At 40.9% G+C, this 20,404-nt stretch overlaps 2 protein-coding genes across 7 annotated transcripts in view; one reads left to right on the forward strand and one right to left on the reverse strand.

The window, feature by feature from the left end:
* Window positions 1-4,135, forward strand: part of PRICKLE1 (prickle planar cell polarity protein 1) — a 22,697-nt gene extending 18,562 nt beyond the window's left edge. For all 3 annotated transcript variants that reach the window (XM_006755535.2, XM_006755536.2, XM_006755537.2), the window contains exon 8: window positions 1,806-4,135. In XM_006755535.2, coding sequence (XP_006755598.1) covers window positions 1,806-2,665 — 860 coding nt within the window. In that variant the 3' untranslated portion in view covers window positions 2,666-4,135. The remainder of the gene's footprint in view (window positions 1-1,805) is intronic.
* A 10,716-nt stretch (window positions 4,136-14,851) lies between these two features.
* PPHLN1 (periphilin 1) overlaps window positions 14,852-20,404 on the reverse strand; it is a 108,999-nt gene continuing 103,446 nt past the window's right edge. For all 4 annotated transcript variants that reach the window (XM_006755541.2, XM_006755543.2, XM_006755540.2 and 1 more), the window contains one exon: window positions 14,852-15,212. In XM_006755541.2, the coding sequence (XP_006755604.1) occupies window positions 15,018-15,212 (195 nt within the window). In that variant the 3' untranslated portion in view covers window positions 14,852-15,017. The remainder of the gene's footprint in view (window positions 15,213-20,404) is intronic.

Here is a 20,404-nt window from a genome sequence, read left to right on the forward strand (position 1 = left end):
AGGTGCTGCAGGCAAGGAGGGGTGAGCCAGCGACCCCCCGGTTTCTGTTGGATTTGTCAAAGGGGAGTTGAGCAGCGGTGGATGAGACTAAATTATGAAGCACCTCCTGTTTTGTTTTTAAAAATTTTTAAGATTTTTAAATTAATTTTTAGGGAGCAGGAGAGAGAGAGAAAAACATTAGTGTTCTCACACTGACTGGCTGCCAGCCGCATGCCCCCTACCGGGGATCAAACCTGCAACTGGGGCATGTGCCCTTTTGGTGCACAGACGACATTCCAATCAACAACCACACTGGCCAGGATTAGCATCTCCTGTGTTTTAGGTCCTATATTAGGAGTTTAACGTTTATCAAAAAATAGACATCATTTGGTACACATAAAGTGTTAGGGCTAGACATTCCTTAACAATACAGACTGAATTAGGCTCCCTTTAGAAAGCAGGAAGTTATATAGTATCTACTAGACACCAGTCCACACCTGTCCTTTTACTGTCACTTCCTATCTGCTGGGTCTTCATTTATCTTTACTTGCCTGGGCCCTCTTAAAAAGGGGGAACAGTATCAGTTTTGGGAAAAGTTTCAAAGTAAGACTAATCTGGAGGTGACATGTTATTTCCTGGGTTGAAGGGGAAGAAGACTGGATGGCAGTCTAGGATAGGGGCTGGCAAACTTCTTCTGTGAAGGGCTAGATAGACCTTCTGGGCCACACAGCCTCTGTTGCACATACTCAGCACTGCCATTGTGGAAAGCAACTGTAGATAATACGTAAATGAGTAGGTGTGGCTGTGTTCCAATGAAACTCTATACACAAATAGGCTGTGGGCCGGATGTGGCCCTTGGGCTGTGGCTTGCTGACCACAGTCTCGGTATGCAATGAAGAAAATGAGTGTAGGTGTAAGAGGAGGACAATAACAGTGGCCATATGGATGCAAAGGAAGGGACTGATGGAAATGCTCAGGTGAAGCAATCTGGCTTTAATGGATTGAGAGGCAGAATTCCTCCATGACATGTGAATAAAGTACAGTGGGGCCTTGACTTACGAGTGTCCCGACTAATGAGTTTTTCAAGATACGAGCCATCTCTCGGCCGATTTTTTGCTTTGAGTTGCGAGCTAAAATTCGGGTTATGAGCCAGCTTCAGATACCCCACTGCTAGTTGGTGCAGTGAATGTCACAGTGAACGCCACAACATCAGCCCAGCATCACATGTCTCACTCGTTCACTTTCTGATTTGACATACGAGTAATTTGAGTTACGAGCTCCATCACGGAACGAATTAAACTCGTAAGTCAAGGCCCCACTGTTATCATGAGATTCTTTTTAAATAAATTTTTATTGATTTCAGAGGGGAGAGATAAACATCAATGATGAGAGAGAATCATTGATCAGCTACTGCACACCCCACACTGGGGATCGAGCCCACAACCCTGGCCTGTGCCCTTGACCGGAATCGAACCTGGGACCCTTCAGTCCGCAGGCCGACACTATCCACTGAGCCAAACAGCTAGGGCTAATCATGAGATTTTTACAAAGAGCTTTTACATTGTTGCTGTTCATGCCCTGTTCTGTAACTAGTGTTTGGCTCTAAAACAACTGGACTCCTAAGAAAGGCTGTGTCCCTGGGGTCAGTAATAAAATTCATACCTCCTCTCTTTATATGCATGTTGCGTTCACTTGGTGGGTGGTAATCAAACATTGAAATTGAGGAGAATTTTCTTTGAAATGCTTCCTTTCAGTAGCTTGTTTGTAATAATTGTCAGACTATTAGGGTCACTGAGACTCACACCTTGTCTTGGTTTTTCTCGTAGGGGCTTCGGTGGATGGAGAAAGTAAGCCAAGGCCATCCTTATATTCTCTGCAGAACTTTGAGGAGATAGAGGCAGAAGATTGTGAGAAGATGAGCAACATGGGGACTCTGAACTCTTCCATGCTGCACCGGAGCGCCGAGTCCTTGAAGAGCCTCGGTTCAGAGCTGTGCCCAGAGAAAATCATGCCCGAGGAGAAGCCAGTCCACCTGCCAGTGCTGCGAAGATCCAAGTCCCAGTCCAGGCCCCAGCAGGTCAAGTTCTCCGATGATGTCATCGACAACGGGAGCTACGACAACCTGGAGATCCGGCAGCCCCCGATGAGCGAGAGGACGCGGAGGCGGGTGTACCACTTCGAGGAGAGAGGGTCCCGGCCGCACCACCACCGCCGCCGGAGGAGCCGGAAGTCCCGCTCCGACAACGCCCTGAACCTGGTCACGGAGAGGAAGTACCCTCCCAAGGACCGGCTGCGGCTGTACACGCCCGACAACTACGAGAAGTTCATCCAGAGTAAGAGCGCCCGGGAGATGCAGGCGTACATGCAGAGCGCCGACCTCTGCGGGCGCTACGCCCACGCCACCTCCGACTACGCGCTGCAGAGCCCGCAGGGGCCCCGCTTCCTGGGGCTCTACGGGGAGGACGACGACTCCTGGTGCTCCTCCTCCTCCTCCTCCTCCGACTCGGAAGAAGAAGGCTATTTTCTTGGACAACCGATCCCCCAGCCCCGGCCACAGAGGTACGCCTACTACACAGACGACCTTTCCAGCCCCACGTCTGCACTCCTCACGCCTCAGTTTGGTCCGGGCATGACTAAACCCAAGAAGAAAAAGGGACACAAGGGCAAAAACTGTATTATTTCTTAACCCAGTAGCTGTGGAGGTCCTGTCTCAACTTAGCCATTAACCCTCTTGACTCATACCCTTTTTCTTTCGTAGGAAAGTTGCTAAAATAGTTTAAAGTGCTTTGCCCATGTATATGAGCCCCCCGACTGCTGTTTACAGTGTCAGATTAACACTCAGAAGGTGTGGTTTCTCCCATTTACCCTCCTCGGACCGTGCCAGTCAGGTACATTAGGGTGTTGCATAGCTGCTTTGGTTTCCAGTCTGCAAGAGAATCTTCTAGAAACTCTCATAAGGTGATTGGACGGGGGTCCTGATTTTAGACGACGGAGAACTTCAGCCGCCTTTGTAAAGCAATAGTGTTTGTCGTTGTCCACGCCAGGTTGGCCCAGGCCTGATCGGCCTGTCTTGTGCGGCATGCACGTAGTCACACTGACCCAGCCAACACTGTGCGCCCCATCCCACCAGGCCACCTCGTCCCCTTGCAATCCTCTTTAGCCAGGTAAACTTTGTATTATTGTATTAGCTCCAGCTCCAGATTGAAAAACAAAACAAAAAAACTTTGCTATTTATAATGTAGTATTTCATAGACTTAAGTGTATTCCTAATTTAACGGTGCAAATATTAATGTACATAATGTACAGTTCAGATTTTAAAGCTGATATTTTTATATCCCTGAATTGCAAGATGTTTGTTACACTGCAGTGCTAGATTTGTTAGGGAACCAGAAACAGCATTTATGGATGAAATGATTGCTTGTATTTTAGTCAGGGTTTATAAGTCTAGATGGTCAAATTTATATTGCCTAGTCATGGAGAGTTCAATTTTTTTGATTTTTTTCCCCCCAATATTAAAAAGGCTCTGTATGCATGGTGGGGCTATGTAAATAGTCTTTAAAACTATGGCCCTATTAATCTTCCGAGTGTTATTTATGGGTCAAGCAATGTAAACTGTATAAATGTAAAAACAAACAAAACCCCATATAGACCCCTGGAATATATGGTAAAAACAAGTAGAAACTGTTTGGGTGGATGTTTTTTTTCCCCACTTGGGGATGGTGTGTGTGTGGGGCGGGGAGGTGGAGGGGGGAGGTCCCATTTTTAGCAAGGCGGTGATTATCTCATGGGAAGAGACCAAAACTACAAGGATCTGCTTTTTTGTGGCAGAGGACTTTGTAGATTTATTATTTGAAGAGAGGTTATTCCTTTTCATCCCTCCCTTCCAGCTAATTTGTTAGCTTTTAGCAGCAATTTTGAAAACCGAGCCTTCTGATTATGTTTTTCTTTTAAAATCTTTAAATTAGAGGATGCTGTACCACTGACTATTTCAACTTAATAGGAGGTTCTATTTCAAGGGAAAATTATCTTGGACTTGAACTAATGAGCTGATATTTTGGTATGTGCCATTCTTGCACATACGCTGCAGTCCTAGCTAAGGTCCCAGTGGTATTTAGGACCTTTTGGAAGGTATTTAATAAACAATAAGTAATAAACGGCCTACTTTTCTGAACACAAATTTTTGCAAACATATCCAGGCAGCTTCCACGTTGCTCCTGCGTTTAGGCATGATTTATTTTCCCGTTCTTCTGCCGTGAACAGACCATCATTTGATACCTGCACGTCTACTGTCCCTGCTAGTAGGTGGGAAAGAGGGCTTGTGGCACAGAGGCACGGCTGTCCATGTTTACTGGAATGAGAAAAGCCGCTAGGCCTTGGGAAGGAGCCACACGAATCCAGTAGGTAACCAGAGGTCGACGGCATCCCTTGCACACATCCCTGGACACAGCAAGGCTTTGTATCTGGGCTACACAGAGCCCTTCAGAAACACACCACTGCTGAGAGCTCTTTACTCAGTAACTCTATCATCAGTTCCCTGGTCCGGTTCATTTCAAAACATCAACAATGAAAAGGAAATGCATGCCCATGGCAAAAAAATTCAAACAAACAAGCACGAGTGTCTCCTTTCTACGCTTCACCCCCAGGCCCTCAGGCCCCCTCCCCAAAAGTAACCAGTTACTCATTCCTAGCGGAGCCTTCAGATGGTAAAGCCTAGTTACATCAACACGCCTTTTAAAAACAGTAGCAAACTGTGCACGCTCAGACTTGCTTTTTCCACTTCACATGTGGACATTTCAAATTGGTGCATATTATGCTTTCAATGACTGCATAATATTCCACTTTTAGATACACTGTCATCCACTGAATCTTGGTGCTGGACCCGAATTTCCTCATCGACACCTTACCCTGCACTGGCAGGTGTGCACAGCAATGCTCACTGGGACAAAGGCTATGCATGTAAAATGTTGATGGGTAGCAACAATTTTCCTCCAAAAAAAGTACCCTGATTTACATTTACACTAATGATGTATGAGAATCCTTATTCCATTACAATCTCAAATAACATAGAAACACGTGTGTTTTTTTAAACTTTTTTGGAAGCTAATGTTGCCAAGAATGGTCATCCTGCATGGAGCTGGTGTCCTCCTATTAAAAAAAAAAAAAAGGGCATCCTTTAGAAAAGACTGTTGCTATATGGTGCTCATAGAGCAGTGGTTCTCAACCTGTGGGTCATGAACCCTTTGGCGGTCGAACGACCCTTTCACAGGGGTCGCCTAAGACCATCCTGCATATCAGATATTTACATGACGATTCATAACAGTAGCAACATTACAGTTATGAAGTAGCAACGAAAATAATTTTATGGTTGGGTCACAACATGAGGAACTGTAGTTAAAGGGCCAGAAGGTTCAGAACCACTGTCATAGAGGCTGGATAAATAATAAACAGGTCATGCTTAGCCTGGGAAAATGTGGTTATAAATGAAGTCACTGTCCTCAGTGGTTTTCAAGTCATTCTCAAAAGATTAGTTGCTTTTGCTTCTTCACACACTTCATTTTTTGCATTTCCTTTTATAAGGGTTAGATTGGCAAAGGCTTAAGAACATGCAGAAATATTTACTCACAATGATAACGTAACCCTTAAAGCTTATTGACAAAGGGAGGAAGGAAGGCGACTGCCTTACAGTTCTATAAAGACTTGATAAGAAAACTAAGCATAATTGCTAATAGGTGTGCATAGATTTACTTAACAAGAGTGCAAAATGTGTGGTCAGTCACTAAACGCTAAAATTTGGTCCCAAGATAAACCTCAGATGTTAAAACACTGCCTCTAATCTCTCAGTGGGTGAAGCAGAATCCTAATGGTTGCATTTTCCTCACTTCAGGCCAAATTGGAGAACATTTAGCTTATGGAGGGAGGGAGGGAGGCTGACAGAATGACCGCAGGAACTCCAGTGTGTGCTACATGCCGGGGACCCTATGAGTGGGTGATGCCCACTATGGCCTGTGCTTAGCAGCCCTGTTCAGCTCTGCCAATGCCTGCCCGTGGCTTCCTTTATGGAGTCAATCCATCTGGTATTTGATCTTCTATTTTTCTCAGCATTACTGTCTTTTCCAAAGAACCTGCCTTCTCTGGATGTGCCTGAAGTAGGACAGCTTCAGTTTTCTCATTTTTGCCTCCAGTGACATTTCACGCTTTGTTTGCTGTAGGACCCACTTGTCTTCCTGGCGGGTTAGGGTGTCTGTAGACATTTAACACTGTATTTCACATGAATCCATTTTTTTCTCGCCTGCCTCCTTCGTCCACCTTTCACATCCGTACATGGTAACTGAGACTGGGAGGATGTGGGTGACCTTAGGCTTGGCCTCTGATAGCACATCCTTGTTCCTAGTGATCTCCTAATTCCTCCACTGCCTTCTCTTGGCTGCAGTCTCCATGGGAATTCATGACTGGGCCAAGATAAGCGAAATCTTTCACAATTTCAATGTCCTCATTGTCTTCGTTAAAGTTGTGTATTTCTTCTGTAGTCATGATTTTTATCTTTTTGCTGTTCAAATGCAGTCCTACTTTGGCACTTTCATTTTCATCAAAAGTTTCGAATATTTACTCATAAGATGAGTAAATATTTTCTTCCCATAAGATGCTTCATCTGCATATATTTAGTTATTGATATTTCTTCCCATAAGATGCTTCTTTCTTCCCATAAGATGCTTCATCTGCTTTCTTCCCATAAGATGCTTCATCTGCATATATTTAGTTATTGATATTTCTTCCACTAATTATCACTTCCTGAGTCTAGCTCAGTTTTTCATGTGATATGTTCTGCCTACAGATTAAACACATAGGAAGATCAGGTGCACCCTTGTCTGACACCTTTGCCTATAGGAAACCAGATTCCTCCATATTCTGTCCTGATGGTGGACGCATCAGGACAGTCAAGGGCTGAGGCACGCCCACTTTCAGTGCAATCTGTAGCTTTGCACAGTCAACACAGTCGAAGGCTTCACTGTGGTCCAGGAAACACAAACTGACCTAAAACTCTTTGGAACACTCCTTTTAGCCCTCAGTAAAAGGCAATGATCCGTTCTGTGTATGCATTTGCTATTCTTGACTCTCTGCTTTCTAGTTCCCGAGTTAAATAAAAAGGTCCAGAAGTGAAAGGAGATACCATGTGTTGTCTAACCTTTCACTTTACATACAAATCATGGGCCTTTTTAAAAGGGTAATAACATTGGGCACCCACGACTGCTGGATTTCCACACATGGCACACATCCCTGCCCAACATAGACATGTTGGTGTGGACTTATTTCAGGAATACCCAGAAAATCTCACTACAAGCATTATTAACAGAGTGTGGGCACACTCGTGTATTGATCTTCATTTCTAATGGACACTTGACTCCTGCCACGAAAAGGAGAACCAGGTTAGTAGCCTCTCAAGAGAAATTGGGAATTTGAACATTTGTGAAATATCCCAGTTTTTAAATACTAGCAACTAATTCAAACATTTCTAAAACATTGTGAATAAAATAAGCCTGCCATCAGCAAGTCTCCAATGCATGAGTTATAAATCCAAGAGCCTGAAGCTGATCCCCCTAAACCTTGGAGCTGCCTAGGGGAGGCACAGATTATTGTTTATAGAAATACATGTGACCTTGTTGGATACACAAAGAAGAAAATTTAATGGGATAAAAACATTACACTAAGAGTCTCATCAATTCAATGTTAGTAACACAATTATGATAAACTATTTCAATTAGCCGAATGAGGAAATTGCTAATTGCCTAGGCAGGTTCTCTAGCCATTCTTTGGACCTGTTTAAAGGCAGAAGGCATGCTCCTGCCCAGTCCGCGTGGGGTTCTGCAATCTCACACACTGGGAAGGCTTCCAGATAAACAGGCCCAAGGAGAAGTAAGCAGGAGCAAACTGAACTTTGCACCTCTGAGCTCACATATGGCCAAGGTCATAAAATCCTGAACTTTTCAGGGGAATAAAGTGTAAGGATGGCTTTCACAAATAAGTGTGGAGGGAAAGATAATGGGTACATACAGAACTGGTCACAGGATTAGAGCCAAGTTATTCTTTTTAAACAGACCTGTTAGAATTTCCACTACAGGGATCAATTTTAGCCTCAACTTTGCTTTTTGCAAAGGAAAGTTCACATCTCCCCTGCTCTGTGTGCATGGGCGCTGTTATGCCAACTTGAGAACATGGAACCAGCATAAATGCTGATAACTTGTTTCAGCATTTTTATGGAAGTGAGCCAAGAGACTGGCCTTGAAAAAGACGATCACTAGGCTAACAGAAACCCACCACCAAGGTGATCTTGGGAGTGGTGCAGAGCACGCCGGACGCCAGGAGTCAGGAGATCCGGGTGAGGAGACTCGCCTCCCTCATCATTCGAGCAGGCTGAGTGCTCTGACCCAGTTTCCACTCTGTAAGGTGAGAGCCACACCATCACCAAGGCTTCCTTCCAGCTTCAGGACTTGGCGGACACCGGACTGAACTTTTCAGGTCAGAAAAGTCTTCCCACTCAGCAGTGTCATTTCCCTTTTTTTGTGACTTTCTTTTACCAACATATCTGTCTGGCCAGGATTCCAGAAACGATCCCTCCAAAGACCATGGCTCGTGGAGCTGGAAGTTTTAAAGCTGGTGCTTTTTAATGTTAATGCTTGGGATTCTGAGTGAGCAAGAGGTCACACTAAGTTGTGAGCAAGTCTGAAGATTCTCTCCCCCCAGAATGCATACGCGTCCAGTCAGCGTCAGCCTCGATCATGAGGCGGTCTGCAGGCTGCAGCGAGTTGTGTGAAAGGTATCATCCTCCCTCCTGTTATTTCTCCCCAGTTGCCAGGATGAAAAGGAAGATTTTTTTCTGCATCTCAGAGGGCTGCTATTGGCAGCAGTCTTAGCCTGGAATCGCCAAACATGTTGTAAGCAAAGCTGAAAAGGTGTTAGCTATATTTAATTAATGTTGGTTCCTAGGAGAGTTGAATTTCCAGGTTCATGCCACTTAAATGGCTCTTCTCCAACTCCACCAGGGGTCCAGGTATAGCACCCATAGAGCCGAGTCTTGGGCTGCACTGGCCATGGGGGCTGTCACCCCACATGCTACTTGCCCCTTAACAACTACCCCTCATGAACCTCAAAGGTGTTTTCTACAACAGCTCCAAAGCAGAAGTCATGGTAACCAATACAGAAGGTAGCAGTAACAGGATATAGTGACCACCAAGCTTTTACACCATTTCCAGGAACACTGAATTCAGCGTTTAAAGATTTGAGCCCTGGCCAGTTTTGCTCAGTGGTTAGAGCACTGGCTGTTGCACCGGAGGTTCTTGGGTTTAATCCCCAATCAAAAGCACATACCTGGGTTGCAGGTTCACTCCCCTCCCCTGGTCAGGGTGCTTGCGGGAAGCAGCCAGTTGGTGTGTCTCTTTCACATCAATTTTCTTCGCTCCCTTACTCCTCCCTCTTTCACTCTCTGAAAATCAATGGAAAAGGTATCCTCTGGTGAGGATTTAAAAAAAATAAATAAAGATTTGAGTAAATCTCTAGCATTCCCACTTCCAGCAATCTGACCTTAAGGCAAGTTATAACTTCTCTTGCCCTTGAATGTAAAATGAGAATATAATCCCCACCGGTTTATTACATGGGAAAATGTTCGTGAGTCAAAAAAAAACACTAGAATGTGACTCTAACCTTGTTTAGATAGTGAAATAACTGAAAAACATGGTGCTTTTCATAATCCTATAAAGTATTTAGTATATTAAACCTGATACACAGTTTAAGCCACATCCAATATGGTACGCTAGATTCTACTGTAAAAAAGTAGCAAGATACAAAGTTTTAAAAATGGGAAATTCCTACCAAAGTGGGACTAGTCCCACACACCTACCCTAGCTTAGCAGTCAAGGACATTATCCCTTTGCCAACATTCCCACCTCAGCACAGAGGCGGGGCAGGAAGGCCATGGCCATCAAGCTGCCCCGGGGATGAGGAGATGCTGAGAGCGCTCCGTCTCTCCAGGGCCCTGGGATGGATCAGGTTGCTCCGATGTTCACACAAGACCACTTCTCGACTGAGTAGCCCTGCAGCAATGGAACACCACCCGTTGACATCCGTGGACTGCAGTGGTGGGGTGCCACGTCACACAGTCCGTGGCACAGCTAACATTCAGTCTGGTCTAAGAGAGGAAAGGGAAATAAAAAAACTTGAGCACAAAACAGATGCCTCAGCCTGGTGAGCTGCTCACTGATGGACTGCATCTTCTTCCATTTCTCACCCAGCCTCAGCCCTGCCTCCCACAGCCCCATCCACTGGGGGCTGACCCCCACCTGGCTTCAGAAGCCTTCCCCACCTTACCCACCAGACAAGCACAGGCTGTGGGCAGAGGGCATCTGAGATCTGGTGCCAGGGAGGAGCCCAGGTGGCTGGAGCTGGACAACTTGAAGGTGTCGCAGACATTGGGCCAGTGTCCTTCTCAGGAGTTTGGTCACGAAGGATGTACTCTTTCCACTTGGAGGGTGTAGGGACAGTCATTGGATCTTCTCCCCTTCTCAGGCAGCTTGCCCGGCCTCATGCTCTCAGTGAACCTTCAGTGCCCTCAAAGACAGTGGCAGGGTCTCAGCCAGAAAGTTCCTAAGTGAGGGTGCCAACAGGAGACCCCAGAAATGGGCCTTGGGCCAAGGGAGCTTTCCCTTAAGATGCAGTCCTGAAGGTCACGTGGCCATTGGCCAGGGCAGCTCTGCCGCTTTTCCCTCCACCCCGTCTTGTATGTATTCTAACCAGGAAACACAGATAGCACATGGGTAACCTGGGCAGTGGGGGCATACCCCAGACGTCCTCTTGCAGCAAGTGTCTATATATGTTGTGGTTATTTTTCATGTTCTTGAATGTATATATTTCAGAAAACCGCTACCATTTCACACATACACACATGATTGACAGCTTAAAACCTTATACAATTTTAATGATAATGGCCTATCATTAGAACACCATTAATCTGTGGGAACAGAGCTCAAGAAAACAGCATGCTATAGATTCAAGCTGTCTCTACTACTATACAAATATGCATGAGGCTTTAATATTTCTCATCAAGTGACATTTCAAATATGACTTGAAACAAATTCAGTGGACTGGCAAAGCCTTTTATACAACCAGTCCCCATTACTCCAAGATCAATTATTACAATGGAAATGTGGAACTGGTGCCACCAACCAAGGGCAACTTCAGTGAAGTCAACCCTCCATTATCATTTATTTGAGCAAAAGTGAGCTGCTAACAAGAAACCAATCATGGGGCTTAAACAATAAAAACATTGATTCCTCTTTCACGCAACAGTTCAATACTCCATTTGGTCACGAAGGGATCCAGGCTCCTTCCATCTTGTCCTCTGCAATAAACCAAGGCTGGGTTATTGCTTCAATTTTGGGAAGGGAAAAAAGAGAGCATGGAGGAGGCATATCTATTGTCCTAAGGGTCCCAGACCATAAGTAACAGCACTTTCAAAGTCCATAGGAGAGAATGTAGTCTAACTTGGTCACAGCTAACTACAAGGAAAGTAAATACAGTCCTAACGAGGCAGTTAAATGACTCAATTTTGACTCCATTACCATGGAATAAGGAGATAATATATTCTAACTACCTTAGTTACTAGCCTCCCTTTTTTTGAATCACTGAGTGGGGTAACATCAGTGCTCTCATGAGAACTGGTAGGAGGGAGATGATAAATGTACTGTGCTAACCCACAAACCTTGGTGTGCCCAGGAGAAGGTGGTCGTTACGGGAGCTCCGGGTGTCAGCCTCAGCAGCATGACAGCTGTGCAGCCACCTGGGGCCAGTATCCCGTAACACTGAATACTGTCCACCAAGAATACTTCAGAATGGTCAGACCACCATCTCTAAAATGTTTGCCAAAGAACTGTCAGTCTTGGCGTTCAGGACTATGGGCAGGAAGCTCTGAAAGGAAGCTGAAACCACTACATAATATTTCGGCAAGGTAGCAGAGTCCTTTCTTAAGGGGATCTGGCCTCCCCTTCCTTCAAGAGGTTCTGCATCTATGAACTGGCTCAGGGCTAGGAAGTGGCTGAGAGTGTATGAGAAATCAACATTTTTGGCAAGAATAAATAAATACAAAAGTAGTATTTTCAAACCTCATTGTTAAGTAGGAGAGAAAGGACAAAGTTATAAGCATTCAAAATTCTTCACATTCTGCTCTCACCCTACCCTTTTCTACATTCGTCTCCTACATCTTCCCCAACCAGCTTCAATCCCTATACTGTCCCTTCCTTCTAGACGTCTAATACTTCCCTTTTCTGCTGGAATAAGACCCAGGTGTTCAATTTCACTTCTTTTGTGAAGTCTCAATAAATCTGAATCCCTAAAACATCCCAAAGGATGCTAGGAACTGGGGTCACAAAGACAGCATGGTTCCAGAGCCCTCCAGAGGTTACTACAAAGATGTGGGATTTTAACCCTGCAGCTCTCTGAAACCAGGCTCATAATTACACACCCACTGAACACTACTCTGGGCTTCACTTTATGTTTAACTGCTTCCTCAGATATCAAGACTCCCTATGACACCAAAGGTAGTAAGTAATACTTTCTGAATTCTCAAACTTCCTCCATCCTGCTGAGTGGATGAACTGAACAGTAAGGAGTAATCTTGCAGCAGAAAGGAAGAAAAATCTACATTTTAGCAAAACACTTCAAGCCCATTAAAAAGAAAAACGACAATCTGATTATTTAAACCTAGTTGCTTTATTTTGTACTTTTCAAATTCACAAGAAGCTTCACAATATCTGCTTTCCCCTTTTGATCACCAAGGCTTTATAAGACAATGAAAATGTTATCACATCAGCTGGGCAGACTCACAAACAGTGGATAATTTACAAACACATTTTTTTAATGAAGAACATTTTGCAAAATACACAAGCTGGTACACATCTGAATTTATCCTAAAATTAGACTTTAAAGCTTAAAGAAAAAAACAAAAAACACAGATTTAACACTGACAAACCTACCAGAATAAAGCTGGTGGCAAGCTTATTATATACCGCTTTAATGTTTAAATGTTATCTGTTGAACCTACATTTAAATGCATTTGAGTAAAAGTCCTATAATTTAATGAATTTCAAAAAAGTGAACAACTTTTTTGCCTCCATGGTAGTTTCTCAAGTTTATTTATTAAATTGTGACATCTCGACTAAGGAAAATGGATCCTGGAACTACAACACTGAAGGAGAAGAAACGCATGGGACAGGGGAGAAACAAAATCAGGACTTTTATTCTTTCTATGGTGATTGTAACAAACAAAATCATTGCTCATTCAATAAAGGATACCAGAGATGATATGTGGGGTTGAGTTTTGGCTATGTACAACATCTAAATGGCAATAATTAAAATTCAAGGTATTATACAGGAAACTTAAGAAAATAATTGTTGCCTTCAATTTTAAATTTGTGGAATGGCATAATACATTTTTTGAGGTACCTATTATAGGATCTGCTAAAATTATATTATTTCCACATTTAATAAAATGTTTATGTACTCTGGATAGCTGTTAAGATAGTATCAATAAAGGCCACTAAAAATGATGCCAGAATTCAGGTGAGAAGAGTGGTAATGGAAAGAGGATGGGAGGATAATGATACTGGGTAGTAATAACAAACATAATTTTTAAGGTTTCCTAACTAATGCTACAAAATTACATATTTTGGCTAAATGCCTCTGGACAGCTGGAAGTGATCAGGAAATGAGTGGAATATCCTAATCGTCCCAGTTAGATTCCTAACTAACCTGTTATTTGGATGGCTAGCTCATAAAGGATGGTTTACACAGACTGCTTGGTGAAATGAAAGGTCATTATGCCAGGCTTATTACCTACTCTGCTTTGTTTCTTCCAAGAACACTTTTGAAGGGTTAAGAACCCCTTAGAAAAGCAGCAAAAGAAAGAACTTTTTAGAATACAAAGAGATTAACAAAGACATAATCGTAAATAGTTTAATTATGGATATGTTACCGGTCTTCATTCTTGAGATAGGGAATATGGGCCAATGGAAAAAAATGTAGCTCTACTACTCCTTCAAATTCTAAATTTTTATCTTTCAATTAGAAATTTTAAAAGAAATTTAAGCTTTAAAATGGCCCTCATCTTTCATCTCAAATTACCTATATATGATGTTGTCTAAGATACACACAAGAATTTCAGGATTATTTTCATAGAAGACATTAATTTAGGTTCATTTACTTAGAAAACAGGATTTTATTGTGAGGTGTCTTTTAAGAGATTTAAGTGCTCCAGTTACCGCAATGAGAATTTATACTCAAAGCAAATATTCTCTAAGATACCAAGGTATTCAGTATACAGTGGGGCCTTGACTTACGAGTTTAATTCGTTCTGAGACCGAGCTCGTTAAGGAGCTCTTTAACTCAAATTACTCTATCAACTCAATGCAAAAAATCAGTCGAGAGACAGCTGGTATCTCAAAAAACTCATTAGTCGGGACACTTGTAAGTCAAGGCCCCACTGTATTTGCATCTTATACTTAAACATATTAAAACTTACAAAGCCTAAGATAAGCAAGCAACAAGTCAATAAGATAACTTAGAATTCTAACATTTTCACATGGTATCAATGACTATGAAATGCAAAAATCTTATAAATGTTTAAGTGGAATGATCTCTAAAAATTACACTAGTGTGACCAAACAAATGATCACATACTATGGAAGACTATAGCACATGAATAAGTACAGGAAAGCTGTTCTCCAGGACTTGAAACATTACTTGACCCATCATTTTAGAGGGGGGGAACAGGTAAGTAATTAATTAGAAGGCTCTACACGGAGATAAAACAAATTCTAATTAAAATATCTTAAGACTATTTTAGATGTTTATTTGATATTGGAATTGTGGTCAACTATAATAAAGTATTTCTCTTCATAAAAAAAAAAATCCATATTTTAAGGATTTACACAATCCAGTGGGGGAGAGGGACTATAGTACCTTTTTTTTTTTTTTGGCCTGAGCAAAGTAAATTTTTAAAAAGGCTCTCCAAAGTCTTGATTAGAGGTGTCATACTCTGCAATGAAATGCTTGAGTTCTTCCACACACCGCTCGCCTATTTCATGTAAATTCTGTCTCAATGCAAACTGTATGGACTTTTCTAATGAAGGATCTTTTTCAATCAGCATTTTCACAACCATCCCGAAAGTTTCACAGTCTTGTCGGTAAACCTAGAAAGATGAAACACATTGTGGTTAGCTGAAAGTGAAAATAATTAGTCAAAGATTGAGCTGGTTCAGTTGGCAGAATTATGATGCTACAGTTCAAAAGGGAGAGAGTAATATAACTGAACCTCTGTCAGCCCTAAGTAGTCACTAATTGCCAAAGGCCATTTAAACCTATATTTTTAAGGTTTGCTGACAACTTCGATGAGTAGGAAAACACTGCTATACCCCATCACTGACTACCGAAGTTACGCATGACTTTTGTCAGCATAAGGCAGTCTACAAAAAGGACATCAGACTAAAGGTGAGAAGAACTAGGAACAAAAGAGTAGCAAGGTAAGGCACATTAATGGATTTATTCATTTACTTGTTTGGAAGAAAAAAGTTTCTGAGCACCTAACTTCTGACCACTTGAACAATGACCAGATGACAAATTCAAAATTCTGTTAGTATACAACAAACAACTATAAGCATGCCAAAAGTAACTACTTGAAAAAAATTTCAAAGCTATAAATATTTAACTATACAGTCACCAAGGTAGAGTGTGCACACACGTGTATATATAAATCCATACATATTACATATATACGTGTATATATTTTCTACCTCAGTGTTTATATTTTACTTTAATTACTATATAATTTTTACCAGTAGCAATTAGATGGTTATTTCCTGTCCAAAAATTGCTGTTTCCTCCATACTATTCAGAAAATGTCATTTCCTTAATTTGTAGTCACAAAATACATTTTAGATGTCTATGTTATTTTTCATACTTTGTTATTCATGCATTTAGAGAAAAATTATAGTTAAATCTCCATGAAAATTAAGTGAAATACAAATTATCCTTTTTAAAAGAACTATTAAATTAATTTTGACTTTTCTAAATTTAACAAAAACAATTAATATAACATGTTTATTCTCTGAAAAAGAATTTTGTTCATTTAGAAAGCTTTAGAAAAAAACCATTTGAGATAATGCTTGGCTTGTGATAGTGTTTACTCCTCAAATGATCACTGCTAGCTGTGGTTATTGCTGCTGTATTTTTAAAATGTCTGCAATGCTTGATTTCTTAAAAATAAATATTTAAAGAATATTTAATTTTGACTCTCACTAATAGGTTGCTAAATTATATTCATGTCCTTGCTCTTGAAAACCATCCATAAACCTCAAGAAAATTAATAGGATAAATTCTTCAAATGACAGAGAAATTAAAATATATAAATCCCTTAGCTACTTTCTCCATTTCAGGGTGTGCATATGCACACCCCACACACACTTTCACTAAATAATGATGAAATTTACTTATAATAATAAGTTTAATTCCAGCTATTTAAACCAACCATTTATTCCAGTTTATCCTAAGATTTACATGACCCAGAATTGATAATACTACTCTAATAAACTAGCATAGAAAACAGTATACCATTCACATACTATAAGTGATGTCAAGGCAACAGAGCACATTAAATGCTCTAACAAACACATAGTACCCAAGTCAAGCCAATGCAGCCCCCATGGGGGGAAGCCAGAACCATGATGTTTCATTCTTAGTGGAGGTAAATTCCTTACCAAACCAGTCAGCCCACATAATAACAGCATTCTAATGCCAACCACAGGCCTCAGCAGACCACTTTGTGGGTGGCCTAAATTTTATAGGCTCCTTTATAACAGATGTACTAGATGAGGATAATGTTACACTGTGAATTAACCTGCAAATTCTTTAATGTAAATCTGCTGTTTTACCTAAACTTTAACTCTCCATTTAGCATATTTACAGAACATAAATGTGCTACAGATGTGCATATCAAAAGTAAAACCATATTAAAATGTGTTCATACATTTATTTAAATTGTAAACTACTATCACTCTGGAGACAAGGTAATACAAGCATTTAAAGATTATGTTTTATTTTTTAATTTTAAGTCCTTTCTGAATTATTCACTGAAATAGACAAATATTATACATTAGTTAAGAACAACCAGAACTGCCCAAAGCAATGTAACCCTCTACTAAAGGGTAAATTTTCTAAAGAGACTGCTTCAAATACACTAGTAGGCCATTAGACAGGAAATAATTAGTTTTTTGTTAAAGGAAGAACCACACCCTCCAACATTTTATAAATAAAATTCACAACTGTCAGAAACCTATTTCCGAAATCTGTTCCACAGTAAACTCAGTCCCAAACAGGAAGGGTGTAGTTATCTGTGGGAGAGTTTGTTTGCTTATGGTCCCTAGCTGGAAATGCATTCTAATCTTCAGATTTGATATCTACAGGCCACACAGGAAGAATATTTTGTTGCTCTTTTCCCCCTGATTGGAGTTCATCAAAATGGGAAACAGGTTAAAGTTTGGGCGGGGTTCACATAAACTGCAAAGAACTGTAGTTAAATTTGCCAGAATAATAAAGATACTATCCAAGTGTGGTTTCACACAGTCCTTTATTACAGTAGCCTGTGTTAATAAAGTCTCATACAGTACTTCTAGGAATAAAGGAGTATGACAAAATAAACTACCAAGGCATTTTACTATTAATTATGCTTCTGGTGATTGGAAGAAGAGCATCTGGCCAAACAAGCTCAATGGCAAGTTTGTTCTATATCTAAAATACCTGTAATAACATAAACCACCTCTAAAATGTGTATTATTTTAGGCCTCAACTCTGATCCCACAAATAGAGAAACTAAAAATTAAGACCACATGAATTATTAGAATTTTCATTTCAGACAAGTTTTCTTTAGCATTAGCATCCCACTGATGTCTGAGAAGTCTGATGGAATGCCTGAGGTCAGAGTTGTGCTATCTAATACAGCAGCCAACTAGCCACAGGAGGCTACTAAGTTTGAGTATGTATGCATATACTTACCTTAATATTTAATTTATAATTTAGTTTATATTAATGTTAGGAGGTAACTGGTTAACTGCAAAAGTGAGCCATGCACACAGCCTTAAAAAGCTGGGGAATCAAATAAAAACAATTATTTTCTCTATTGTTGATGCCTCATCATTCTATATATTTTCCTTGATCTGAACTCATTTGGTTCAAATGCTGTATGTCCTGTGACCATCCTAGTTGGAAAGGTAAACACAGACAACTAAAACAAAGCATAAAGGAAACATTTAGATGTTAAAGGTGGTATCGAAGTTGGATAAAACAGAGAAGCAGTTCCATGAATAGGCTTATTGAGTTCAAATCCTGACTCCACTACTGCGGGAGGCTGAATAATGCCACCTACCCCATAGCCAAGATGTCCAGATCCTAAACCAGCCATGGGCAAACTACTTTGTTACTAATGTTGTGGCCCCACCCCATAACAAAGAAACAGAATTTCCGGAGGATGAGGCCCAGAAATCAGGATTTTAAAAGATTCCCAGGTGATTCTAATGTGCAGCCAAGGCTGAGAACCACTGCCTTACAAGGTATAAGGGGCTTTGCAGATGGGCTTATGTTAAGGATTTTGAGTTGGGGAGATTATCCTGGAATATCCATGTGGGGAAAATGTAATCACAAAAATCATGTAAACAAGAAATGCAGGAGTGCCAGGGGAAAAAAAGGAAATGTGACCACAGAAATAGAGGTGGAATGATGAGCTTTAAAGATGGAGGAAGGAGCCACCAGCCAAGGAATGAGGCAGCCTCTAGAGAACCGACAAGGCAAGGAAGCGATTCTCCTCTGGCAACTCCGGAGGAAGTGCAGCCCTGCAGACACCGTGGTTTGGGCCTGGAGAAACCCATTTCGAGCTCTGCAGGTTTTTCCAAGCTGACATGGAATATTTACCAGAATAGACAACATCCTGCAATCATAAAACACACCTTAACAAATTGAAAAAACAGAAATCATATACTATATGCTCTCAAACCATAAAGGAATTAAATTAGAAATAACAGAACGACAGGTAGAAAAATCTCAAAATATTTGGAGATTAAACAACACACTTTCAAATAACACAGAGATCAAAAAAGTCTCAAGAGAAATGTAAAAATATTTTGAACTAAATGAAAATACAACTTATCAAAATTTGTGGGATGCAGTAAAAGTAGAGCATAGCAATTTATAGCATTGAATGCACATTAGAAAAAATAAAGATATAAAGTTAATATTCGAAACTAGAAAACAAGAAAAAGAGTAAATTAAATGCAATGTAAGCAATGAAACTGAAAGCAGGAAATTAGAGAAATCACTAAACTTAAAGCTGATTCTTTGAAAAGATTTTTTTTAAAAAGCAATAAACCTCTAGCCAAGCTGACCAAGACAAAAAAGAGAGAAGACAAAAATTATTTAATATCAAAATTGAAACAGGAGTCATCACTGCTGACTTCATGGACATTAAAAGGATAATAAAGTATTAATAACTCTCTGCCTAATTTGATAGCTTACATGAAATGCACCAAGTCCTAGAAAGACAGAGTGTCCAAAACTCAGACAAGGATAAATAAAGCATCTGAATAGGCCTATATCTATGAAAGAAATTGAATCAATAATTAATAAATTTGCCAAACAGAAAGCACTAAGTGATTTCACTGGTGAATTCTACTAAACATTTAAGGAAGAAATTATACTACTTCTCCACAATCACTTCTAGTAAACAGAAGCAGAGGGAACATTTCCTAACATTCTATGAAGCCAACATTACCCTATTACCAAAATAAGACAAAGGCATTAGGAAAGAAAATTACAAGACCAATGTGTGTGTGTGTGTGTGTGTGTGTGTGTGTATCTGACACGTGTGTCATAGGTTCGCCATCACTGGCATACATGCTGCATTAGAAACAAAGTGTAATGAAATTTGCAATAACCTATCTATTAAAGGAGAAACATGGCAATTGGTGTACAACCGCTACCATTCCCATTGATTAATCAGAGATATGCAAATTAACTGCCAGCCAAGATGGCAGCCGGCAGCCAGGCAGCTTGAAACTAACATGAGGCTTGCTTGCTTCAGTCACGGAGGAAACCAACGTTCCCCGCCTGCCTTGCAGGCCTCTGAGCCTGCAGTTTGAAACATTTTAACAAATATAAAAGCTAAAAAAACCCCAGAAAACTGCTTTCGGCCAGCTGGGATCTCAGAGCTGGAGTTAGAGCTGGAGTTATAAATTGTTTCAATTATAGAACCGAAACAAACCAGATACCTACTTTCAGCAGCGGAGGCCTAAGAGCTGGAGCCTAAGAGCTAAAGCTGGCCCAGAATTAAAAAAAGAAA

The sequence above is a fragment of the Myotis davidii genome, unplaced genomic scaffold (genome assembly GCF_000327345.1).
Source record: "Myotis davidii unplaced genomic scaffold, ASM32734v1 scaffold290, whole genome shotgun sequence".
In the NCBI taxonomy this organism is placed as follows: Eukaryota; Metazoa; Chordata; class Mammalia; order Chiroptera; family Vespertilionidae; genus Myotis; species Myotis davidii.